This window comes from Bombus terrestris, chromosome 7, assembly GCF_910591885.1.
Source record: "Bombus terrestris chromosome 7, iyBomTerr1.2, whole genome shotgun sequence".
Classification (NCBI taxonomy): domain Eukaryota; kingdom Metazoa; phylum Arthropoda; class Insecta; order Hymenoptera; family Apidae; genus Bombus; species Bombus terrestris.
The window spans coordinates 4,262,182-4,287,480 of NC_063275.1; the positions used below are offsets into that span (position 1 = coordinate 4,262,182).

Here is a 25,299-nt window from a genome sequence, read left to right on the forward strand (position 1 = left end):
TTATACCTTCAAAAAATGAAACAATCAATTTTATTTACTTTTTCAAGAAACTATTTAGTTTCAACATGATTGGAACAATTTTTATTAGAAAAGAATATTTCTCAAGGAATAAAATAAATAGAGAGCATAATTCATTTGGAATTGACTAGATAGAAACGTGAATAGAAACGTTTTGGGAACATATTATTACATAAAGTTCGATTTAAATGTCAAAGAATAATTCTGTATAAATCTCTCTTGTTTAAAATCATTAAACTGCAAAATGAGTGCGTTGGAATCCTTGACCCAAACTTTGCAATATAGTTTGCACTTCGCTTTCATTTTGATGATAAAAGACATATGCATCAAATTTGGTTGCTAAATTGCAATTAGTGTCTCTGTAAAATAAATTAAAAGCTTATAAATTCCATAAAATGGTTTAATATTAATTATTATTATTTTTTACATTAAAACAAAAATATATGACAGGTATTACAGTTCATCTTACCCTGCAATAAATGCAAAATAATTAGGAATGTTTCCAGTACGACCACAAGATGAAATTTCCATGTAACTCTGTTTACATATTATCTAAACATTGAGTTAGAATGTATTGTTATGATATCATAATCTTACATATAATGAAAATTATATTTACATACTGCATCATTCGAATCCTGAGTCACCCTAATTCCTAGTTCTAAACATTCAAACTTCACAGGCACTGACTTCACTTCTTCTGACTTTAGTACTTGCAGAATTGCTCTTTCAATTTGTTTAACATCGCCTTTTGTACCAATATATATTGAACCACAGTATTTAACAGAAAATCCAGCATTTAATGATTTACTTTGTAGCTTAATCATTTCAGTTTTCTCATTCTCATCTTGTATTTCAGAATTAAATCTTTTTAATATCTGTTTTAATCCCTCAATACCCGAGCTTCTTATAAGATGAACAATTGGTGCATATAATTCACAGGTTGATTTATTGCGGTGCTGAAAATGTATGATGTAAGGAATATGTAGGGTATATATTATATGCTCAAGTGTTATATTATTTGAATATACCTTACCTTAATTACATATAAATATACTGGTTGACCTATAGTTTTTCTCATAAATTTACGTAATTGTCCTTTGGTATTAGATGTTATAGCATTTCCATTTATTTCATCTAATATATCTCCAATTTCAACTTTATCCTAATAAAAGTTAAAGATAAAGGACAGTTAGAGTCTTAAATTTTATTATGTATATATATAGAAATTTTAAAAAATTATTCTGTTTATTACATCTTCTGCAGCTACAGAGTTTTTATCTAAATTAACTATTAAAGCTCTCCCTTTGGTAAAACTGTAATAATACAAAATATTATTCACAATGAACATTTCTTTTTACTAATGTAACTTTCTTACCATACAGAAATACCTAAGCTTTTACATGGTACTAATTCCAATGCTAAACATTCTGGTAATTGCCAAGATTCATCCAAAAAACTACAATTCCGTAAATTTAACTTGAAATTTAATTTACTGCTTTGCAGTAATACTGATAAAAATATTTCTCCAAGAATATTATCACCCAGAATACTGTTTTTATCATAATAATCAGTAGCCATTAATGGTGTTCTGACCTATGAAGTTTTACATACATAAATTATAAAAATATAATTATAATTATATAGAATCAAAAATATACATTCTATTTAAGATATTAAATATCATTTATACATACTAGCATTTCAACTGGCATATGAAGGCACTTTCGCATTAAACATGTTTTAATTAAAAGCCTGAGATGCCCAGTAGGTGTATACACTTTTGGATTTTGTGTAACTTGTTCGACTACCAAAGAATAGGTACAAGAGGAACTAAAATAATGTTATTAATTTTTAATTTTAAGTTTTTAGTTATTAATATTAAGTTTTAAATATTGAAATATTATAATAGAGATTTAATTAAAATTTATGAATATAAATGTTTCTATTTTCTTAAAATACCACAGTAGTGAGAAAAGAATTAAGTAATATAATAAATTTTATAATATAATATTATTATTATATTATAATATATTTTATAATATAATATTTTATTCTATAATAAATTTTATTTATTAAAAATCTTTTTGCAAACCTAAAATGTTTTTCTGCAATTTCTTCCATCCAATACCAAGCATCGGGTAATTTTGGAAATCCTATGGGATTTAAACGCATCAATATACCTTTCTGGAAACATCTTTCTAAACATTTAAAAAAGAAAGGCAGGTCTTTATTTTCTTCGTCGATCTCAATGTTACTTTCAGTTAATTTTCTTGTCCAGCCTGAAATTATTTATTTTATTTAATAATATACTTATTATGTAACATCATTTCATCATGTTTAATGATATATTGACAAGATTTATAATATAATAAAAAAGAATAAGGATGAAAGTATGATTGTTTACATTGTTTAGTGTTTGTAAACATTTTTAATATTAATGAATTAAATAATAAACAACAAACCAATGTTGCAAAAATAAATTATTTTATTATACTATTTTATACTAATATTTGATTACATTTTAAATATTTTTTATTTACATTGCATTTATATCTTTATTTAACGAAATAGAAAATAATATGGAAATATATCTTTGGAAATTAATTAAAAAATTTTGTAATTCTAACAATAAAGGTTTAAAATTCAGATAAATATAAAGTTTATAAAGAAATCACTGTAAAATAATTTTATTAATGAATTATTAATTTCCTAACCTATAAAAGCGTTATATTGTTTAATTACCTTTCAATTCTTTAATAAGGGGATTTGAGACCGTCATGGCATTATCAATACAAATTATTGTCAAATATCGGTGATTAGTTCATTACGTAAATTAGATATCAACTAGAAATTATTAACAATTAAAAGAGATATCATTTTAGTCATGTATTATTCTTTTAATAGCATGAGACGATACTCTTAATATATTAAACGTCACTTTTACGAATTCTATTATATTTGTGGCGTGCATGTTGTATGTATATACACGCAGAATAGTTGCATTGTATTAACGATACGATAAAGCGTACATTTACAAGCATGTAACTGCACACATAATCAAAGTTGATGTATTGATAACGTGTACGTGTGCTTAATACCAATTTTACCCGTTTGAAGCGTATTGTACTTATATTCGTATCAGTTCGTATCTTTACTGTGTTATGAGTTACGTAAAATTAAATTCATAGATTCCACTGCATTTATCTTTTTAAAATTTTTATATATTTCGTGTATTAAGTAACATTACATATAAATAGTTTTGAAATAATCGGTAAAAATGGCAACAAATGTGCTTAATTTGAATGACATTAAATCGAGAGCTTTAGAAGCTTTTGCGAATAAATTTAAGGAGAATGCGAACGTTTGTGTGTGCGCACCCGGTCGCGTGAATTTAATTGGAGAGCATACTGATTACAATGAAGGTTTTGTTCTACCGATGGTAAAATTTTTGATGCTTATATAAATACTACGTTTCTTTGTATATTACACAGAATTATTAAATCTGCAATTATTGTTTTTCGTGATTAATCGGAAAATATATTTTACAGAACTCGTTATTGTTCGAGAGAAGTAACGCTGATTTCAATTTATATTAAACTTATTTATATTTAACTCCTTATTTTTCGTGTCATTAATGTATTATATTTAAAGATCCAATCAGTTTATTATCATCCAGTAATCGATTTAATCAAATATGTATGTTAAAAAATAACATTAAATAAGAAATGACATTTTCAAATAATAGATTTGTTTAATTCGTTAAAAATTTGTTTCACTAGTTATCGATAACAAAATTTAGTTGAGCAAAGATATGATTTGTATCTTATTAACTCTTATCAATTATTATCGTATAATCATACATTCATCTGATTTTGCAATTTTGTATCGATATGAACTACTGTTATTTTTTATAATACATACGTACATCGATTCTAATATATTATTGAATATAAGAAATAGATTATTAAAAATTATTAATCACCTAATAATTGAATTTTTATACAGAATTTGTTAAATCTATATATCTTATAAATATATATTATATTATATATATATATTTATATTATTATTATTAATATATTATATATATATTAATTTCGGGTATTAAAAATTTAGACAATATTAATGATTTATTATCTATTAAAGTAAATCCTAAATGTGTATTACTTATTAGAGTATTATTTTATTTATATACGACTTTTAAAAATTGTTTTATTTTTACAGAAAATTTAATTATATTAACAATATAATGTCTTTTAATGCCTTTTAATAACAGTTTAATGTTATTCGATTTTTAAAATTAGAAGTTATAAATATGTTTGTATTTAATGAAAATATGTAATCGTTAAATTATTTGAGATATTATAACAAATTACCAATAATAGAGTAAAGCATAACATTCTCCATATTTTTAGGCATTGCCCATGGTTACACTCATAGTTGGAAAACGTAACAATATGGATAAATGTAAAATTGTTTCCCTTAGTGAAATAGTTAGTTCTGAAAATTATGTTGAATTTGAAGTTAGGTCTCATAAGAGTATAAAACCAGGAGAACCAAAATGGGCTAATTATGTAAAAGGATGTATAGCAAATTTTATTTGTTAGTTTATTTATTATTTTGATCCATTTTATCAAAATGTAATAAAAGAATTCTATTGTATAATTTAATTAAAATATTGATTTTAGGTGATGTGCCATCTTTTAATGCTGTGATTGTATCCTCTGTACCAGTTGGTGCTGGTCTGAGTAGTTCAGCTGCTTTAGAAGTTGCTACTTACACATTTTTGGAAGCATTAACTGGTATAAAATCAGAAAAGCCACAGGATAAAGTATAATGACAGAATATATTACATAAATTATAACTTTACTAAACTAGAGAAATGTAAAGCTTATATCTTTCAGGCTTTAGCATGTCAACGTGCTGAACATGATTTTGCTGGAGTTCCATGTGGTATCATGGATCAGTTTATCTCTGTAATGGGTAAAGAAGGCTATGCTCTTCTTCTTGATTGTAAAGATCTTAGTACTAAACAAATACCTATGTCACAAATAAATGATTATATCTTTCTAATTACTAACTCTAATGCTCCTCATAAATTAAGTTCAAGCGCATATTGTGAGCGCAGAGATTGTTGTTATGAAGCTGCAAAAAGATTAAATAAAAAAAGTTTACGTGAAGTATCTATGAGTGATATTCAAGGTAGAAAATAAATACAATTATGTTACAAAGCAAAATTGTGTTTTTATTATGTTGATTTTATTTTTAGTTTTAAAATCACAGAATGTACCTGAAGAAATGATAAAACGAACTCGTCATGTAGTAACAGAAATTCAAAGAACAATTGATGCCGCAGATGCCCTAGAAAAAGGAAATTTTGATAAATTTGGACAGTTAATGAATGAAAGTCATGATTCTTTAAAAACAGATTATGAAGTATCTTCTGTTGAGCTAGATACTTTAGTAATAGCAGCGAGAGCAATAAATGGTGTCTTAGGAAGTCGTTTAACTGGTGCTGGTTTTGGAGGATGTACAGTAACATTATTGAAAAAAGATGTAATTGATGAAGCAATTAATCATATGAAGGCCAAGTTAGATTTTTTCTTTAAATATTTCTATAATTCTCTTCCTTTTTCTTTACACAACGATGTTTATAAATGTCTTTTTATTATAGGTATTCTGGAAATGCAACATTTTATATAGCAAGCCCTGCAATGGGTGCAAGAATCCTGGATATAAATTAAACAATATGATAATGGGAAGTAATTATTTAGTTTTAACTAATAAAAAGTCATGTTATTGGAGAAATCTAATTAAAAAGATTTATAATTTATTTTCATAGTTATATTAAACAGGCTTGTTTAATTTTAGAAAAAAATGATGTATTGTTAGAAAAATATGTATACCTACTAGTAGTTTTATTGAAATTTTGATTTTTATGGGATATTATCTAAAACTTAGAATAATGTGCCTGAAACATTTTTTAATATTTGTTAATATTTTTTGAAATGATATGAAGTATTGACATATGTTAAATGTAATAAGGAGTAATTTTTAAATAGCATGTACAAATAATGTGTCTGTATAAAAAGTCATGTAAAATACTATTGACAGTTTACGTGGATTTGCGTCAATGTATTCATTTATGTTTGTATATGCACAGGTTCAAGAATGTATTCAAACATTTGTAGAGGTCTTTTGTAAATATATCATGTGTGTTATATGAAACATTTTGAAATTTCATTAGCATTGCTGCTCTGAGACTTAATTATACTCTAAAAGATATTCAGAATATTCTACAAGATATATATATATGTATATACACACATATTATATATAATATGTTTGTAATAAATATCTCGTAATTTTTATATACATTTTTCGATTGGTTTCAAATTTTATGAATATAATCATGACAATCGTATCTTATTACAGTGCTGATAAAATTCCAAAATTTCGTATATAACGCACATAATATGGGCATAAAGGATTTCTCTGATAGATGTTCAAATATTTTCGTGAGCCAATGTACATCTTATAATCCTACTTATAATCTGACCCTTTTGGCACAATATCGATGTAGTACATATAATCTTTTCATATATTTTCCTGTAATATTTAAAATTATTTTATATTACTAATATGTATCATATGTATTTTTAAGAAAACAGAAATTTCGTTTTGTAATGCAGAAGTACTTATGTACGTGAAATATCGTCGTATAGTATAACATTGTGTCGAAAGGGTTAATTGTTACATATTAAAATATGTAATTGTTACAAGGTAACAATTAATTATAAAATAAAATTGTTGCTCTTTATCATAATATTGTCTAACATATTGACCATCTTCGTTTTATTATAATACTGATACATATAAACTAAAGAAAGAGTACTTCCGGGACGGAATTTATAGAAGTCTAAATATTGTCAGTATCTATTCATAGAAGCCGACGAAATATTTGAAAATTCTGGAAATAAATAAAAGTTTTATATAAATCATACATTTTTACATAAAATTGAACAAATCAGTTATTTAATTGCTCAATATATTATGTAAAAAGTAATAACATTTTAATTACCTTTCAAACAGTCATTAAGTTCAAGTTCGCTAGAGCTACACCTCAAACCAGAAGGTTTTACACCTTTGAAAATTTCTATAATACTTGGTTTCAAATTATGGAAAATTAAAGGCTGTCCACGTTTAGAAAAATCTTCCGTCAAACTTTTAATTCCCTAAATAATAAGTATATCAATTATAGCATAGGAATAAATTTTAATAAATTAAAATTTGATAATTTTATAATTTGAATGTTAGTACAGATACTTCACAGATAGTATTTCATAGTGTACCTTCGCGGCTGTAAAATCTGCTGCTTGAATATGCGTAGAATCTATGACAACAGGTACTGCGGTTCCCTGTTTTGTACCTTGCTTACTAATTACAGCTCGCACATATTCAACGCTCGGGAAAACGAGACTTCTGTCAGGCGTTATGACAAGATATTCACAGCCGTTAATACTCTGAAATAAAAATATCATATTATTAAGAAAACAGCTTAATAAAAAATATCATGAATGAAAGACATGAAAATATTTTTGTCCTTTACTATTACATTGATATTTCATTTTTCTATAGAGAAAGTTAGTTAATAAGAATATAAAGATTAAAAAGCATTCTTACTGTATCTTTATGAACTCTTAACGACGGCCTCGCTGAAGCGTAAAGTAGGAACAGAACGTTTATACCGATACCAATCACTATACCTATCTCAAGTCTTATAAAAAGACAGCATAGAAACGTAGCTATTGCTGGTATGAGATCAATTTCTGAAAAAGAAATGATGTATTAATTACATTAATCATTACATAGGGTACTATAAACATTTTTATATTTTACAACGTGATTTTATTCCCGTTTGTTTTCTATATTTTAGTACATAGTACAATTTAGAATATATATATATATTCTTATACTATATATATATATATATATATATATATATATATATATATTCTTGCGTTAGCAAACTTCTACTTTTATTTTGTTATACCTTCTATATTTATTTATTAAACTTCTATTTCAGTTAATAGAAATTTATACAGTCGTTATTAAAAACGTTTACAAGATGTTTTTTAAGTTCATAGAATATCGTTTCTTAAAATTAAACTAAATACAAGAAAGTACTTTCAGAGTATTTAATTTAACCATGAGCTATGACCAGACTGCGAATTTTTATGTAAATTTATATACTTGTAAACAAATTTAAAGACACAGAACTTAAGTAAAAGTTTATTTTACTCATAAAATATTATAATGGATACTACAGCTTCGATATTTTATATATGTTTACATTACACGCTTTCTTGCATTTTTTCATAAATGTATAAACATCCACAGTCTAGTTATGATTCTTTAAAATTCATAATTTAAGAAGTTACATTTACGAATTTTAAAAAACCTTAGCTAAATAAGAATAGATATAAGGATAAGCATAAGTATAAATGATATCAAGCTAGTTCATAACTAATTTGGGCCCGGTGTGTCGCTCGCACCGGTTCCCGGGCCTCTTTCGATCGCAGCCGGGTCGGTCATCGTGGAGGTTTTAGTCGGTTGGAGTTCGGCACTACCACGCCACTTCCTCCCCCCCCCCCCCCAGAAGTGGCTTGGTGTCCGTGCGGATTTCCTCCACGTAAAAAAAAAAAAAAAAAATGTTCATAACTAATTTAATTTATTCAGCAATAAATACTATTTACAGGTTGAAGCGGCGCAATACTTTATGTGAAAAATAATATTGATATTACTTAAAAAATAAAAGGGATTAATAATACAACGTACTTTTTGTTCGCCATATAGGCTTGATCACGTGTAATTCCACCATAAAGATGACCGCCGCGATGATGATTGCAGCAAGGGCGGCGTTAGGAATAAAGTATAAGTATGGGGTGAGGAACTGAAGCGACACGAGTACTAGAAGGCCAGTATAGATACCGCCGAGAGTTGTCTTTACTCCAGAGGAATGGTTTACTGCACCTCGGCTGAGGCCACCGCTGACGGGCATTGAAGAAACGAAAGCCGACACAACGTTGCACACACCCAAAGCCAACATTTCTTGAGTTGCATCGATTGGTTTACCTTCATCTAGGATAATCGATACAATTGTTATGACTACATTAGCAAAAATTAAAACGAATGTGAAAACATACATAGTAGTTTCGAGATATTTATTTGAAGTATGCACTTTGCATATAGCATCAGAGTATTTGAACAATCCGTTACTCATTATGTGACCATGGATTTCTTGGCACTTATGGGAAACTTGAAAGTGCAAATATGCAAAGAACACGTGTAATATACAAAAATATATAAATAATTTGAAGTATAATATTCGTATATAATATTTTGTATGTAAAATAAATTTTACCCAGATTCTATCATTTCCTAATTATCTTCTATGTAAACGTATTGACTGTACTTATTGTTAGATGAAAATTACTAATTTTTAATATTAATCTCCTACGTTTTATATTTTTTCAATTTGAAGATAGTTAGGATGTTCTTAAGTAAAATACGTTACTTCAATTTTTTGGCTAATGTATGATTATATGGTCTCAGAATAAAGTCAAGGTCAAAATTTATGATATTCACTTTTTGCGAACTATATTCTATTATAATAATTTGTGATTGGTAGATTGGAAGCAAATCCTGTGTTTCTGGTAAGTTACAAATCTGAATAATGAGTCATGTTTAAAAACGGCCTCAATATATTCACATTTAAAATTCAAATATTTTACATTTGTGCAGAGAAAGTTCATTTAAATAAAGCCTTGTGATATGTGTAATAAGATTCGCGAAAAAGGACATTTGATCTTCAGAACATACTCTTTGACTGATTAAATTTTCTTCCGTTATTTGATCTATTTTCAAATAATTTTTATCGAGTTCTCTAATTTTTTGCTAAATTAATTATTACTACAATAAGTATGTTCGGAAAGAAATATTTTATTTAGAGAAAATGAATTGTGTAGTTGGTGAAAAACGTTTGTTATGAAACTTACTAAAAACTTTGGCAATGGAAATGGTTTCCAAGAGGCTCAACAAAGGAACGACTAGACATCCAGAGCCGAGGGCAGAAACCATGTCGACGAAGTCGTACGTTTCGTTCTTGTGGTAAGTTTGAAATGGTGGTAGCCGAAATTCCGGAAGTCCTTGTTTAACGTGGCCAGTCAGTCTAACAGGCGAAGAACCTAAGTGACTTTCTAAAAGCCAGCACATAACACCGCACACGAGGACCACGAGAATATTTCGCGCCGTAGACAGCAACCAGAGTGATTTTTGCATAATTACTTGTGCTCTTGATGACATTTTTGCAGCCTTTTTCATAAACGGTATGTCTTTGATTTTCTGAAAAAAAAGAAATTATACAAAAATTATTCTTTATTTTATTTTTCTATAAAAAGTAGGGAGTAAAAAATCGGCGATGATAATACGTGAAAACATAAAATATAAAATTTCGGTAGTTACAATTCATGGAAAATTTTAATTTGAATCGTGTGAATAAATTTTAATTGATCTACATTCGTGTCGTATACATTATGCCTTATACATATACATATACATTATACGTATACATCTTATACATTATGTATAAAATCACGTTTTTGATTAATGATATTCAAAAAATATTGAACAGTCAATAATGTTTGTATGTAAAAGTAACACGTGTAATAGCAAGGAATTAATTTGTAAGCAACATAATTCGACGAATCATTCGCTAGACGTAAAGCACGATGCGGATGTGCAACTTTCATCTTTGTAATCTCACTGCGATCATGTGTCTACTTCGTCGTTCTTAACTCGTAAAACAAAGAAAGATATACGATCACAGCGAGATTGCGACAAAAGTCACACGTCTGCACTGCAAGTATGTAAACAACTCGGCAGGAAGTATGAAGAAAGATGAATCTACTTAGTATATACTTAAAAAATTATTTTTATAAGGATCTACTTGTGTTATTTTCCACTGAACGATGAAATGATACTAACTCTGAGAAGAAGAAGGATAATTATACACGAGATGCCCAATGCAGTATCCCAGAGCTTCGTCTCTCCAATTTTTTCAAATATATTTTGCCATACTTCGACGAATTTACTACCACCGATATGAATGCCTAGAATATCTTTTACTTGGCTAGTAGCTATAATAATTGCCGCTGCTGATGTGAAACCGACCGAAACTGGTCCTGATATAAAATCCAATAAAAAGCCTGATAACAGAAGAAGTGTCAATATTTATTAAATATAAATATAATATATTATTAAATTGTTAATAAATAATTAATAATAACTGGAAAGTAAAATGAATAAAAACAATAATTAATAAATATAATAAAATATACTGTATATTATATATATATATATATATTTATAGTATAATATAATAAAATTACTATAAATATATTATAAAATATAAATTAATATAATATAATATTATTTAATATTAATATAATCAAATATATAATATGTTTTTATATAAATAGGAATATACACATAACTAGACTGTGGTTTTTTATGCATTTATGAAAAATTTAGATGCGTAAGAATGTGCAGGGCATATATATTGTAAAAATATAGAAAGTTTTCGAAGCAAGTTTCTCATTATAATATTTAGAGGATGAAATAAACCTATGCTTAAATTTTACTCCTTCAGTTGTATTCATAAAAATATGAAGTTGCATAAATAGTTCACACATAACCGTTCTCTTAAAATTACGTTATAGACTTTAATTATTTGATTTTTATTCAATTATTTAAATACCGCCGTCATGTCATTCGATATTATTCCACATAGAAGTAAATTTAAAAAACATATGAGCTCTAGGGCTATTCTAATAAAGAGGAGAGTTTGAGAGTTTGTTGAGTTTCAATTAAAAAAAGTAACCGATAATACAATTACCTAAATGTAAAATTCCCATAAAAAAACAGATACAACCAGAGATGAGAGTTAAAAGAACCGCAAAGTCAGGTTCTAGATCAGATTTCTGTAATGTTTCTCTGGTTAATATTGCGATGATCGCGGTCGGTCCAACTGGAACGTCTTTACAGGATCCGAAGATGGTGTACACGAAGCACGCCATGAAAGACGAATACAAACCATACTGCAAAACAAACGAAATTATTAAATATTTTTACTTTTACAAGAAATTTTAATTTTGCCGTAATCTTCGAATTTTTATACTTCGATTTTATGAGATATACAATTCCTGTATCAATGTTTAAAATAAAATTGAAACGAAATCGTGCATACCAATAAGAATTTTCTTAAATTCTCATTTTTTCAATCGAAATATTTTTTAACTTAGAAAATAGTTTCGTAGAGAAGCGTTGGAAAACTATAATTGAGCTGAAGTTGTTATGCTGTAGGATTAATAACGTGAAAACGCCCTGAGTTTATTGTAATACTTGAACTAAAACATAAAAATATTCGTTTCAGATAAACTATTCAAAGTTCCATCTTAAGCCCGGTGCAGACGAGCGATTTTTTGGTGCTGAGCTCTCGTTGCGTCACGTGTCTTTCTTTATTTTCCCAGCTAAAAACACAACGAAGACAGAAATACATCGTAACGAGAAAGCAGCGTCAAAAAGTCGCTTGTCTGCACCGGGCCTTATATTATAATGGGGCAGCCAATTTATCTTCTGCCTCGGTAATGCTTCTACCAGCTACCGTTAAGCAAAGGCCCAACTCTTAGTGCGTACACGCTAGTACTCGCAGAGTGAGCAAAAATGATTTTGGTACAGCTGGAAGGCACGTAATGGGACCTACACAGTTTAAGGTTCGATGCGCACGAACAACGCGCTGTCGCAACCACATCGCTACGATATCGCTCGAATCATTCGGCAGATATATAGTATGTTACACACATAAGTTCGTATATGTTTCTAATCGTGCAATTCACACGAGCGAGATTGTATCGCTCGACTACACAATCGCACAACGACGTCGCTGTGACATCTTGTCTCGTCACTCGTGTGCATATTGTGCATTGGTTCGGGTTTTAGGCGGGTTTCGATCACCAGATATCGCGCTGAAGTAAGAACAGTACGACTACGAATAAATCGAGTCGCAGAGGTGCTGGTTATAAAATCGATCGGAACTTTCGATATTCGAGCCAGAGACTCCTTCTCGATTAAACACGATGCAGACGAGCGACTTTTGTCCCGCACGATATCGCTTATACGTCTCTTTGTTTTCCCAGTTTGGAACAACGAAGACAAGACCGTAGCGATATCATCTGCACAAAAGTCGCTTGTCTAAACGAGAAGAAGTCTCCAGTTCGAATATCGAAAGTTCCGGTCGATTTTACAGCCGGCACCTCTGCAACTCGATTTATTATTATTATCGAACCTAAGTTGCAGTCGACCGAGCCAGCGCGGCTGTTTTAAGATGTGAAAATATATTTCGTTAAAACACACTTATCAGCCAAGTTAATAAGAAACGTTGGTTAACGAGTTAAGATTCAATGTTTCAGTTGCATAGTGGAAGATGTGTGTCATAAATTTTAATAAATTTTCTTATAATTTCCGATGATTTTGACATTTTGTAAATATCATAATCGGTTTTACTAAAACGATATTCAAAACTGGTTGCGATAATGATGGAACGTTGGAATAATTTTGTTAGAGAACACTTTTGCATATGGAAGCTTCCAGAAATTCTAATTAACTATACATTTCTCGAGAATATCCCTAATAAATCTTTTGATTCAATCGTATGACGGAAGTTATGATACCGCTATTAAACACGCGCACCAATACAAATTCTATCCTTTCCAAGGAAAGGTTGGACTATTATATTCTATCCTTTCCAATTATATACCATTAATTTCCAAATTATTAAGATTGGCATAAAATTGTATGTAGTTAGATGCAACATTGTTTTTAACTTTGACAATATTAATTGTAAAATTTTAATAGATATAATATAAAATTTTATAACATACCAGCACTCTCCTTCTGATATTAAATTTTTACTTCTCATAAAGAATAACAAGAATGATATAAAGTTTCTTATTTCTTATTTCTTATAACTAAGTCCTAATAGTATTTTTTTTTAAATAGTAAATTAATCTTAATGTGTTAAAATATTTCAAAGAATATTTTATACATATTAGAAACACGTTAAGAAATAACGTTACGAGTTAAGTTGCATTAAGCTCCGAAAGTAAAGATATATAAATCTGTTTAAGAGAGAAATAATCTTTTTTTTACTTCAAAATAAATTAGTTTTATATATACTATATATAAAATAATTTAATTATAAATATACTAAGGTATAGTGGTATGATATTAAATTTGTAAAATTTTACGAGTGAACGAGCAAACTGTCTTACCTGCAAAGGAAGTCCTGCGACGTTCGCATAAGCTATTGCCTGCGGTATAACGGTAAGGCCTACGGTAATACCGGCAACAAGATCACTTACTATGTAGTCCTTGCGATACTTTGGTATCCATGCTGCTATAGGTATTCTTTTGTAAAGTAACTTTTTCCTGCAGGATCTTTTGATTCGTTGATATAACCACTTCCTTTCTAGGGAGCATAAGAAACCTTTTTCGCGATTTTGTGGAACTGAAACAGGAGGAAATATTATAAAAGATATCGTAGATATATTATATCTTCATACTTTTTTATGATTAGTGTACAATGGAATATGAACATCGCTGTAACTCCTGTGTGGTAATAAAATATACATAATATGAAACATCTGTTATTATTACCATAAAAATTTCATAGAAAAATTTCTTTTGTTAAAATATAAATACCAGTGCTGTATGTTAATGATAAAAACCGCATCGAATTTATCTTAATTTTAAATTTTGAGCCATTTAAGATTAACTAATTTATTTTTCTATTAAGAAAGTACAATGTTTACCGAAAAGCTTAGCTTGTTAGTTAAGTGTTGCTTCTCTCGAAAGTATAGATGTTGATATAGTATTTAAACGCCGTTCTACATAGCAAAAGACGTCGCATCGAACTACGCATCGCTCAGGAATGTTTGCAAAAAAAGATTTATTCTCCGTTCGACTGTTCTAGATCTTTATTAATATATTTTTATTGTTTTGTATGACAAGCAAGAGAATGAGCACAAGAATGGTTAATTAAATTGTACGCTTAATGCAAAAGGTAATTATTTGTAAATATAACGTGATATAAACCTTCAAATAAATATAAAATTATATGTTTAAACAATTTAGGGAAATAAATGGAGAAGAAGGTAAGTTGTTGTGTTCAATCTATATGTATTATGTTTCTAATACAAATATTCCATTATTTTGTTACATTGTACAGAGTACAATCTGTACGTTAGTAATTTCCTTTTCAATTTATAAATTTATATTTAACTATATTTGATATTTATAATTCCGACGTTAATATTCCTTTACTTTAACTTACTTGGTGCATTGAAATTGTCTGAAATCACTGAATATGTTACGATAAATGCTAACAATAAGTGCAAAAATATTTTATTTTTATAAATGTATAAACATTGGCATTTTTATTAACATAATAACAGACTAATAAGGCCTGCAGATGTTTGACTAATGAACATTATTGCACAGTCAACTGTCAATTAATCGTGAGTAAACAACAATTAAACGTATAGAAATGGTTAACATCTGTGTGGAATTCCGGATGGAGATGTAAATTCTTCGGATCATGTGACGACCTTTTGAAGGAGTGAGTATAGAAAGTACTATGATTGGAATCAAAATAGAAAAAAGTAAAGGTGAAATAAAAATTGCAATCACGAGGCATCTACATACATATTAAGATTACCATAATGCATACAAGTATACAGGCTACCGTTGGTACTGGCTAACTGGTGATAATTACGTCCAAAAGTGAAGTTAGACTGGTTTAACTGGTTTTACACGGTAGCACGTGATGTTTGCGGGAAATAAATTGCTTTAAAAATTGATTTCCATGCAATTGACATTATACTCCTTACGTTAATTCGAACTTCATCGGATTCACAATTATTCTTTCGTTGTCTTCAGTTTTAATTCGAATAACAACTTAAGGAAATCAATAGAGAAGAAGGTAAGTTGTTGTGTTCGATCTATATGTAGTGTGTTTCTAATACAAATATTCTATTACTTTACTTAGACTTAGATTTACAACGAGTTTCTTCTTCTTTTTTTTTTTTTTTTAATTGAAACGGACGAAGAGGAATAAATGTTTTAATTATCACTAGACCTTGGTATGTCATACATTTATACGAAACTTAAGGACGAAAAAATGCGTACGATGTACAAAAATATATGGAATATTTCAATTAGCATACAATATACAAAGATATATGAAATATCGTAGATGAAACACGCGTTATAGTTTTTGGCAAGTAAAATGAACCTCTATTTAAGCACCATCTTTTTTAGTTATGTTCGTAAAAATATAAATTTAAATGAACATTCGCAAAAATAATATACTCTATGTTTATTATTAAATAGTAATAAAATTGTAAAAAATTTGTTACTGCGTTTAGTGTGTAGAAAAGATGGAAATCCTTCATCGGGGTGTTAAACAGTATATTTATACAACAAAATATTTAAACCTTAACTTGTTCGGTGAAATAGAAACGCATTAATTCTTTGATGGAGTTGTGAGGAATTTTCATAAAAAAAAATTCAATCCTGGACCTATTCCTTAGTCTAATTGAAAATTAAACAAAATTTGTAATTTGAAAATTTACAATCATGAAAGTAAAATTATCGTAATGTTTGTGATATCTGAGACATTCGTTTAATGGATTATTTTAAGGATTATTTTATTCACGGAAGATTAGCAATTTAGCTAAATTGATTCTGATCTTCTTTCATTTCTATCGTACCTGAAAAGTATATCAAAGAATATTTTTCTTGCTTAACGTTAGTTTTGCTAACTATAATATCGGATAGCTCAAATGACGAGAAATAAAATTTTCTCTTCTCAAAAGATATCGACGTATATTTCCAATTAAATCGTTTCTTCGTCACTTTTGCGACTTGTGAGCACTTTGTCCGTTATTATTTCTTGATAAGTTGTTCTTGACATTTTTACAATGATCTTTCAATAAATTTCTAACGTATAACAATTCATTATCAATTATCTGGCTGGGATATTTAATCGAGCTCGTAAAAATGTAGATACATAAAAATATAGATAAACATCTTTGTCATATTAAAGAATGAAATGAAAAATAGAAACATTTTTCTGGAACTATTAAATTTCAATCACGAGTTGGTTACATAGCATGTGAAACATCGAGCATGAAATTGCGATTACTATACGTTGGTTATTTACCACAAGATGTTTTCTTAGAAGTCGAAATGTTGTCAAGGAAATTTCAATCAAGAAGTTATAGTCATAGAAAAATTCCTAGTCCAAATGAATATTTATGCTTAATAATTTGCACTATTCTATCGCGTTCGCAGAGAAAAGAAATATAGTAAGCACATCTTTGTTTATTTTTTGATTTTAATGTCATTCTATGACTAAGGAGTGACATGGTTGAGAATGAAAATAATCTTTTAGGTTCAAAAATATAAGCCTCATAAGAATAGCTTATAAGTTGTCGGAATTTTATAAAAATCAAAGATACGATTATTAAAGAAAGCAACATTTTAATATCTTCGATATTTTAATATTACGATAAGGAATATTTTTAAGACCATGAAGAGCGAGAAACAATGCGCATGTTCAACTCTAAAACAAAATAAGAAGACAATGTATTATAGTTTATTTTGATATAACACGGTGTTGAATTTTAAAATTGCTCTTCTGAAAAATATACTAAACAATTTGACTTATCACGTTTCCCTGAAATTTTCATATATACAACAAACACACTTCTAAACACATCTAAAGTGTCGATCAAATAATGAGCAGATTATGTAGTTATTTTCGAAATAACTTATCTAAATTAGTGAACAAACGATTAATCGAATAATTATATGTGAATTATAGCATTTATTAACTCGTTAGGATATGGTTATATGATAAATGTGAATTCCTTTGTATAATCTTTTATCGTTAAATATTTTAAGAAAATCTATTCAAATAATTGCACGCGCATTATCGAAAAATCCAGCAAATGGAAATTGAAGTTATAAACTATACCGGTGTTAAATGTTTAACATTGACAAAAATTAATCTCAATCGCAATTACTTTTTCTTATTGCAACATCGTTTCTATCGTCTCTTTCTCGTCAATTCGCACACTTTTAACATCGTATTTCTAAATTTATCAGGCGCCAAGCTTTCTCAAATCGTACAATTTTTGGCGAATTAATTCTATGATTTGTGGAATGCGATAACACGATGATCTCCGAATATATATATACGTCCTCCTTTTTCGTACAAGTTAAACACGTGAGTCGTCTGGTACGTAGAAGGTAGCGTGAATTTCTTAATTTGGTCAATGCTTGGCACGTGAAAAGGAAAATACAGTTCATAAATTCTCAACGAAGTGTACGAAGACAGGAATAAATTAAGACAAAATACCGGCACCGATAACGATCAATCTGATAAATTATCTGCGGTAACAATCACGTGCTTACGTACGCGCTTTAACATGCAAATCTTCTGTCTGAAAGGATGCTAACAATGCTAGTGAAACTGTATTTTTTTTCTTTTTGTCAAAAGATATATATCTTGTTTTACATACTGTTATCACGGATTTCTTTTGAGAAATTTATTGGCTTTGTCAGCGATACTTCGACAATTGCATGTTTTAAATCGTTCATTACGTTTGTCTCGTATTCGAATCGGCATGTGTACGATGTGTGAATAATATTGACTTCAACGCAGGTGGAAAAATAAAAATTATGAAACATTGAGAAAGAGTTTTATAATAATTCATGTTAGCTTTTTCGAATTAATATTTCGTACTAATTCAAGTAATAATTTATATAAAATACATACGACGACGACAGGTGAAAATTACGATGAGTTACGTTCCCTCTTTTTCGTAGAAAAACGATTTAAAGATTCATTATAAAAGATTTTCAGATTGTATGTATATATATTTTGTCATTTTGTCGAACATTAATAACGTTATTTTATTTTACGCAGGCTAATATTAATTATATCGAACTAAGACAACAATTAAGCTAGTATTATTCGTTTTTTGCAAAACACTGTGGATATATCGCTTGTTTTTAAAAAGTTTATGTCTTGGAACATTAAAGTACTTTTTTCTAGCCATCGAGTCATGTAACAGCCAGAAAACCAACAAAAATAGACTTGTCATATATTCTTCGTATGGTCTTCATACGTAAAACTGTATGATATAGCAACAGACTTGATATAAAAATATTTTCATCATCATACGTGAAGCTTTGGTAATATAGGTGTGGACTTGATATAAAAATATTTTAGATTTTATGCTTCCACGATGATTAATTAGATGAAATATCTGTGACTGTTCGGATTTTCATCGTGTTTTTAGTACGTTACGCTTTACTTCGACATGAATGAAGTGAATATTCCAGTTCAGGTCTGCCCTGAAGAAGTGAATCGAATTATTTGCAACGAAGTGCAACGTACTATTGAGAATATTATCGAATCCCGAAGAACCAATAGAAAAACATTTTTTATTGTTTATGTATTTGTGAGGAATTTTAGAGTGAAAAAATGTAATATTCAGAAATAGACGAAACAAACAAAATACTTGTTATACAAGTGTAATAATTTACAAATCTCCACTTAAGTACATGTTACGTTCATAAAAATATAAAATTACTTAAAGGTTTGTAGTCTAGTAATGAAAATTCGATTAGCAGTGATCGCGCTAATTTCTTGCTTTAATCTGTCATGACTTTCTTGTTCAGTTTTTATCTACATATATAAATACTTTTCTTCCTAATTTTTGTCTATCTCTATCAATTTCTATGTCAATTTCTACCCATATAAATAGCATAGATTCTTTAAGAATTTCTGTTGTCCAGCTTTTATTTATGCGAATACTTTTCTTCATAATGTCAATAATACTATCGTGGTGTTAGCACAAGTTAAAAAGTTACGTCACAAATAGCTGTTCCGCGATGTTAGAAAACAAATTACGAAATATCCGGTAAATAACAAATTGTTTAGTAAACTGTTTTAAATAACTTACACACGCGACTAAACCAACCAAGATTTTTCCGTATGCGTATGCTAATGTCCATATTATAATCCTACACTTAATACAAAATTACTTAACATTAACTTTATTGTACGACATGTATATCTAAATGTCACTGACATTTATCTGGATACTTTGCAAATAATAAAACTTTACTTTGTAAAAATATATGTAAATGAATAATGAATTTAAATAATACCTATCTAATGATAAGATTTACATGTATACAGGATGGGACTAATAGAAATTATAGACTAACATTTCGAACATCTGCTTGATTCATAATACATATGTGTTGCTATTTCTTAGCTCATGAGTAAAATTGGCTTTGTGCGACAGAAGATATTAAATGTAAGGGACACTTACGTATGCAAATTGTAAGATTCCATTTTTCCAGATATCATGATTTTAAAACATTTTTAGCTTCTTCGTTTATAAAAAAATTGCATCGGATAATTTACTTATGATACTTTACTTCTCTCTAATAAGATTTTTCCATATTGCACTTGTTTCATATAAAAACAAAGAAAATATAAGAAATAATAGATTATATTATACGAATTAACGTAAATTATTGTATATATTAATTACTGTATTATTAGGTCATCCCATAAGTTCGTTCCGTTTTTCGAGCGGTTATATATGTTAAGATTGTTTACATACCTTTCAGTTTCATGAAAAAATGTAATCCCCCTCTCGTTGTACAACTTCTTCCCATTTTTGAGTGCATTGGTCCCTTATCGCCGTATGTTTATAAATCGACACATGAAATGTATACACAAAAGTCGGCACGAACTTATGGGATGACCTAATATATATATATATATAATTGTATTATATATAATATAATTAAGTATTGTATTATATATAATTAATTATAATAATTATAAATTGATATAAATTAATATAGTTCTATTGATACGTACTCGTATCCTACGTGCAATGTAAATTTGTATGAGATATAAATAAATCAAGCCTATGTAACTAAACTTTCGTTTTCTTACGAAAGTAAACAATCGATTATAAATACCTCATTTTGATTTACAAAGTAGGAACCAATAATTGTTATTAAATAGACTATTTAGAATGAGTAGAATATCAAAATAAAGTGAAATATTCACAGTGGCAGGCAAATAGTAACATGAGATTTAACACCTATGAATACGTTAGCTTTGTAACTCCTAACTCATATGGCGTTGATTAAAGTGAAAGAAAGCACGAAATAAGAAAGAATCAAAGAATAAAATCTGTCGTACGAAAAACATGCAAATCGTAGTTGATTCAACCGAGACGATAATTGCAGTTACACGTATCGAGTATCAACGCAACCTCGGTAAATACGTGATAGTCTTTCATACGCGTCATTCTCTCACAAATGGTCACGAAATGAGTCAGAAAACTCAAAGAACCCGCGCCTTGAAATAATTTCTCATTATTAATTTATGCATACGGTTAGTATTATGAGTCAAATGCATCTGCTCAACCGCAAAAGTGAACGTATGAAATATTCTTTTCTCCCTTTTCAATCTCTTAGGAATTCTCCTTTCGCATTAACGACATGTTTCTCCGCGTCTATTCCCGCGTACTTCCTGTTTATGAGTTAATACACCGTTGCAAGTTTACCGCACAACATCGTAAAATTGATTTTGTTCTCACAATTTTTGCAGATCACGTCGTTAGTTGATACTACAAAATGCGGTTTTCTTAGTTGAACCGATAAGTGTGTAATCGCAGTCATTATATCATACGAAAGAATTGACGCTAGTATTTCAGTGTAATTGATGTAATCACGCGTTAAGCTGTCGGATCGTTATTGATACTCTTGCGACTGTTGAACGGGGACTTTTATGATATGCGCATATGATCCGCTGATTGGAAAATTTAATCTTATATAGGGTGTTTCAATGTTCTTAATCAAAACTCTGACAGTGTATCCTGTGGATATATGTATGGATATATAGAAAATGTTATTTATGCTATTTATTAGAATAAGGTTTAGGCGCAGGTAATATATATAATATAATATATTACACTATATATATTATATAATAATTATAGTATTATGAATAAGTATACAATAATTTAAGTTGCAAGGAGAAAGGGCATAATAATTCATGTCAAACACATACGTAGAGTATGTATCGAGTTGGCAACTAAGCGATTGCGGATTTTGTCAATATCACCTAATGACAAAATCCGCAATCACTTAGTTACCAATCCAATAGTAGCATAAAAGCACAGTGAACGCGTGAACGTGTTAGTGTGTTAAAGTTTTATTAAATGTTTATAGCAGAAATACGAAATTGGCGTACAGTAACGAGCTTGCGATCATTATGCTATAAAACTTCAATAGATTATAATAATTGGCTGTTTAATATCGTATTTCGATAGTAGAAAACTAAAAAATTGAACTTATTAATACAGAAATCACATTTTCATTTCGTTTTATTCCAATAAATCAATTCTTTGCATTAATGCACTATAGGTTTTAATACTTGTTTCATATATCTTTATTTTGCAAAATTACTCACGTACAATAGCTCACGGAAGTATTCAAACACTTGTAAAAATATTACGGTTTATAAATATATTACGTGTGTTGTACGAGACATTTTGGAATGTCATTAACATCGAAGCAATGAAATTCGACGATCATGATTATATTGGCAAAATTTGAGGTAAATCTGAAAATGTACATAAAAGCACAGAATATTTGATGTAAGTATGTATACAATATATATGTATTTCGCAGAGATTGCAAAAGTATTTAAACAGTCAATTATCCATTATACTAACAAGCTTTGATATTCATCGATATTCTTTAACATTTATTATAAATTTAAGATGGTTATTTATGCTGTATATATTATTATTTTACCATATATATATATATATATACATGAAAGTTTTCTATGATAAGTATTCGAATACTTTAACTGAGCCACTGTATAAAAGTCCAATGTCGTAAAGTTTGAAATATATCTTTTTTAATTAATTGTTTACAAGTGTTCGATCAACCATTGCTTGTTAGCGTCTCAGCTGAAACCATAGGCTGAGTTTTATAATCTTTAGGAAAGATTAGTTTGTTTAAAAAATTTTAATATTAATTTAATTTAATATTTAATAGCAGAGTTATTTTTTATAGAAGGGGAATTAATATTAAAGTGTGATCTAGCAGTAGAAAATTTGTAATATTAGAGTTCGAAGTATTATTCTCTTCACGTCTTGTATTTTTACTATAACTTTTTAATAAAGTTTTAAACGACCTCTATGTTTATATAACATTTTTTACTCGATCATATTGGGTTGGCAACTAAGTGATTGCGGATTTTGTCATTAGGTGATATGGACAAAATCCGCAATAACTTAGTTGCCAATCCAATAGAATTCAGTATGAGTTTCAGCTGTTAAACACTATTAGATTTGTGTAAGTACATGCTTCGGAATAATCCTCCATTGCATTTCTGACAGAGATTTATCTCGTTCCATTGATCTGTAATCTGTCCTATTATTTACTCACGTCACGCGTTGTGTAGTTTTTCTTCGATAGAACTGAGATTATCAGGCAACAGATTTATAATATTCAGTTGGACGTTATATACAGACTGAGATGGATCGAGTTTGGGCATTAAAAGATCCTTGTTAATAAGAAAGATTACAAGAACATGTCTGTAGTTCGAGAAAAAAGCGAATACTTTGTTTTAGCAGCAATATGATATTTTTTACACATACCAAGAGTGAAAGAATAAGGAAGAATGAAAATGTTATTATTATTAGAAAAATAATAAAATCAAATAAAAAGGTAGAATAAAGATATTATTATATAACAGATAGTACTGTAATGATATTTAAAAAAGATATTAGTTACGAAGAGAATAATAGCATTATAAAACACTGTTATATTTACAGTTTCAGTGACTAATTTTATTGTAGTTTAGTCATTTCCTAAGTAGAAGTAACGGGAATAATTTGCAACTTTGGCGAACGAATAATTATTATAGTTTCATTCGAATAATTTCAAGATCAAAAGTGTCGTAAACCTTGTGTATATTTGCAAATCGAATTTTCATTCAAATTAGACACCATTAAATCCAATGCCAGTTTTTATGGTTGTAGCTAATGATTATAAATATGTAAACGTATATATATACTGAAATAACGGTATCTTAGAGAATATATTTTAGTGCTTGTCGTTGGTTTCATCCTAGATAAAAATTTAGTTCCCAGTCGATGAATAATTTCAAGACTATAAATACTTTGTGAGATAATGAAGATAAAGGCTTGTGTCAAAGCTATACAACAAGCTAATCCATTTAATTAATCAATGCAGCCAATTGATCAAATAATTGATCAATTTATAAAATGTCTGCGGATCACCTGTTGATTAGAAAAATATTTTCATTCTTCATTCATGAGATGCATCTGAGATATCTATATCTTTTAATGCTTAGAATTGCATGTATTATTTAATATTACACGAGTTATATATATTTAGATAGTATTACACTAGTACGATTGATTTTCACGTTCATGAATTTTTAAAAATATTTTATATGTTCAATGTTATCGCGTTTCATCGTAATTTTAATTTCATTCCAATTTCTTGTTCAAACAGCCATATAAAATCATTTTCCTTCAGTTAGATTAAAGCGTTTGATACCTATATTTTTCTTTACCTTGAGAATTTTATTCAGGATAATAAATTATATAATCATAAAAGAATGTAATACACTGCAATTTTCATTAAATATTGTTACCTCTTAGCAAGAGGCGTAACAAAAGCGACTATAAAATAGCGAAGCATTTTGACGAATAAATTATTAATAAAAATGTTTAATAAATATTACTATCACGGTACGATACGACGTAAGAGAAAATTGATTCCAAATTTTCCAACCCAGCATATTCTTTAGAAGATTGATTTAGTTCAATGATTTAATTTAGTCTGATAAATTGGTAATATGTACTACCGTTATTTATTATCCGAATAAAATTTCCGGACGAAGTAGAATAATTAAATAAAGTATTATATGCGAATTAGTACACAGATAATCGAAAGTTCGATGAATTTAAAATTAATATCGTGGACATAATTCCCGATTATATATTTCTATCA

The 25,299-nt window shown here is 28.5% G+C and overlaps 3 protein-coding genes across 8 annotated transcripts in view; 1 reads left to right on the plus strand and 2 right to left on the minus strand.

Annotated features, from left to right (window-relative positions):
* Positions 1-130: 130 nt before the first annotated feature.
* Positions 131-3,052, minus strand: LOC100645874. Its single transcript, XM_003396368.4, has 9 exons — positions 2,764-3,052; positions 2,114-2,300; positions 1,716-1,851; positions 1,397-1,614; positions 1,274-1,334; positions 1,055-1,183; positions 642-977; positions 488-570; positions 131-377 (listed from the first exon to the last, which is right to left on the minus strand). Exons 1-9 carry the CDS (start codon positions 2,798-2,800, stop codon positions 251-253), a joined length of 1,314 nt encoding a protein of 437 aa, XP_003396416.1. The 5' UTR covers positions 2,801-3,052; the 3' UTR covers positions 131-250.
* On the plus strand, positions 2,987-6,847 carry LOC100645989 (galactokinase). 3 transcript variants are annotated; one of them, XM_048407707.1, is made up of 6 exons: positions 2,987-3,102; positions 4,437-4,623; positions 4,710-4,852; positions 4,926-5,223; positions 5,291-5,612; positions 5,696-6,847. In XM_048407707.1, the coding sequence occupies exons 2-6, from the start codon at positions 4,446-4,448 to the stop codon at positions 5,763-5,765; spliced, it is 1,011 nt and encodes a 336-aa protein (XP_048263664.1). In that variant the 5' UTR covers positions 2,987-3,102; positions 4,437-4,445; the 3' UTR covers positions 5,766-6,847. The 3 variants fall into 3 exon arrangements, with proteins under 3 accessions (XP_048263664.1, XP_003396417.1, XP_048263663.1); XM_003396369.4 differs by lacking the exon at positions 2,987-3,102 and adding an exon at positions 3,136-3,460; XM_048407706.1 differs by lacking the exon at positions 2,987-3,102 and adding an exon at positions 3,504-3,591.
* LOC100645631 (sodium-independent sulfate anion transporter) overlaps positions 6,844-25,299 on the minus strand; it is a 37,584-nt gene continuing 19,128 nt past the window's right edge. For 3 of the 4 annotated variants that reach the window (XM_012310061.2, XM_003396366.4, XM_012310060.3), the window contains exons 3-11: positions 14,412-14,647; positions 11,978-12,179; positions 11,068-11,288; positions 10,080-10,425; positions 8,860-9,162; positions 7,705-7,850; positions 7,374-7,544; positions 7,103-7,256; positions 6,844-6,991 (exon numbers count right to left, since the gene is read on the minus strand). In XM_012310061.2, the coding sequence (XP_012165451.1) occupies positions 6,951-6,991; positions 7,103-7,256; positions 7,374-7,544; positions 7,705-7,850; positions 8,860-9,162; positions 10,080-10,425; positions 11,068-11,288; positions 11,978-12,179; positions 14,412-14,647 (1,820 nt within the window). In that variant the 3' untranslated portion in view covers positions 6,844-6,950. Of the gene's footprint in view, positions 6,992-7,102; positions 7,257-7,373; positions 7,545-7,704; positions 7,851-8,859; positions 9,163-10,079; positions 10,426-11,067; positions 11,289-11,977; positions 12,180-12,844; positions 13,780-14,411; positions 14,648-25,299 lie in introns of those variants that run through there. The other variant, XM_048407705.1, reaches the window with a different exon arrangement.

Excerpts from the sequence above, each read along its gene's own strand:
- LOC100645874 (XM_003396368.4), bottom strand. The coding sequence starts at position 2,800 with ATGACGGTCTCAAATCCCCTTATTAAAGAATTGAAAG. Across the intron at positions 2,301-2,763 it reads CCTTATTAAAGAATTGAAAG|GCTGGACAAGAAAATTAACT; the intron begins GTAATTAAACAA and ends AAATAATTTCAG. Across the intron at positions 1,335-1,396 it reads AGCTTAGGTATTTCTGTATG|TTTTACCAAAGGGAGAGCTT; the intron begins GTAAGAAAGTTA and ends GTATTATTACAG.
- LOC100645989 (XM_003396369.4), top strand. The coding sequence starts at position 3,299 with ATGGCAACAAATGTGCTTAATTTGAATGACATTAAATCGAGAGCTTTA. Across the intron at positions 5,224-5,290 it reads ATCTATGAGTGATATTCAAG|TTTTAAAATCACAGAATGTA; the intron begins GTAGAAAATAAA and ends TTTTATTTTTAG. Across the intron at positions 5,613-5,695 it reads ATTAATCATATGAAGGCCAA|GTATTCTGGAAATGCAACAT; the intron begins GTTAGATTTTTT and ends TTTTTATTATAG.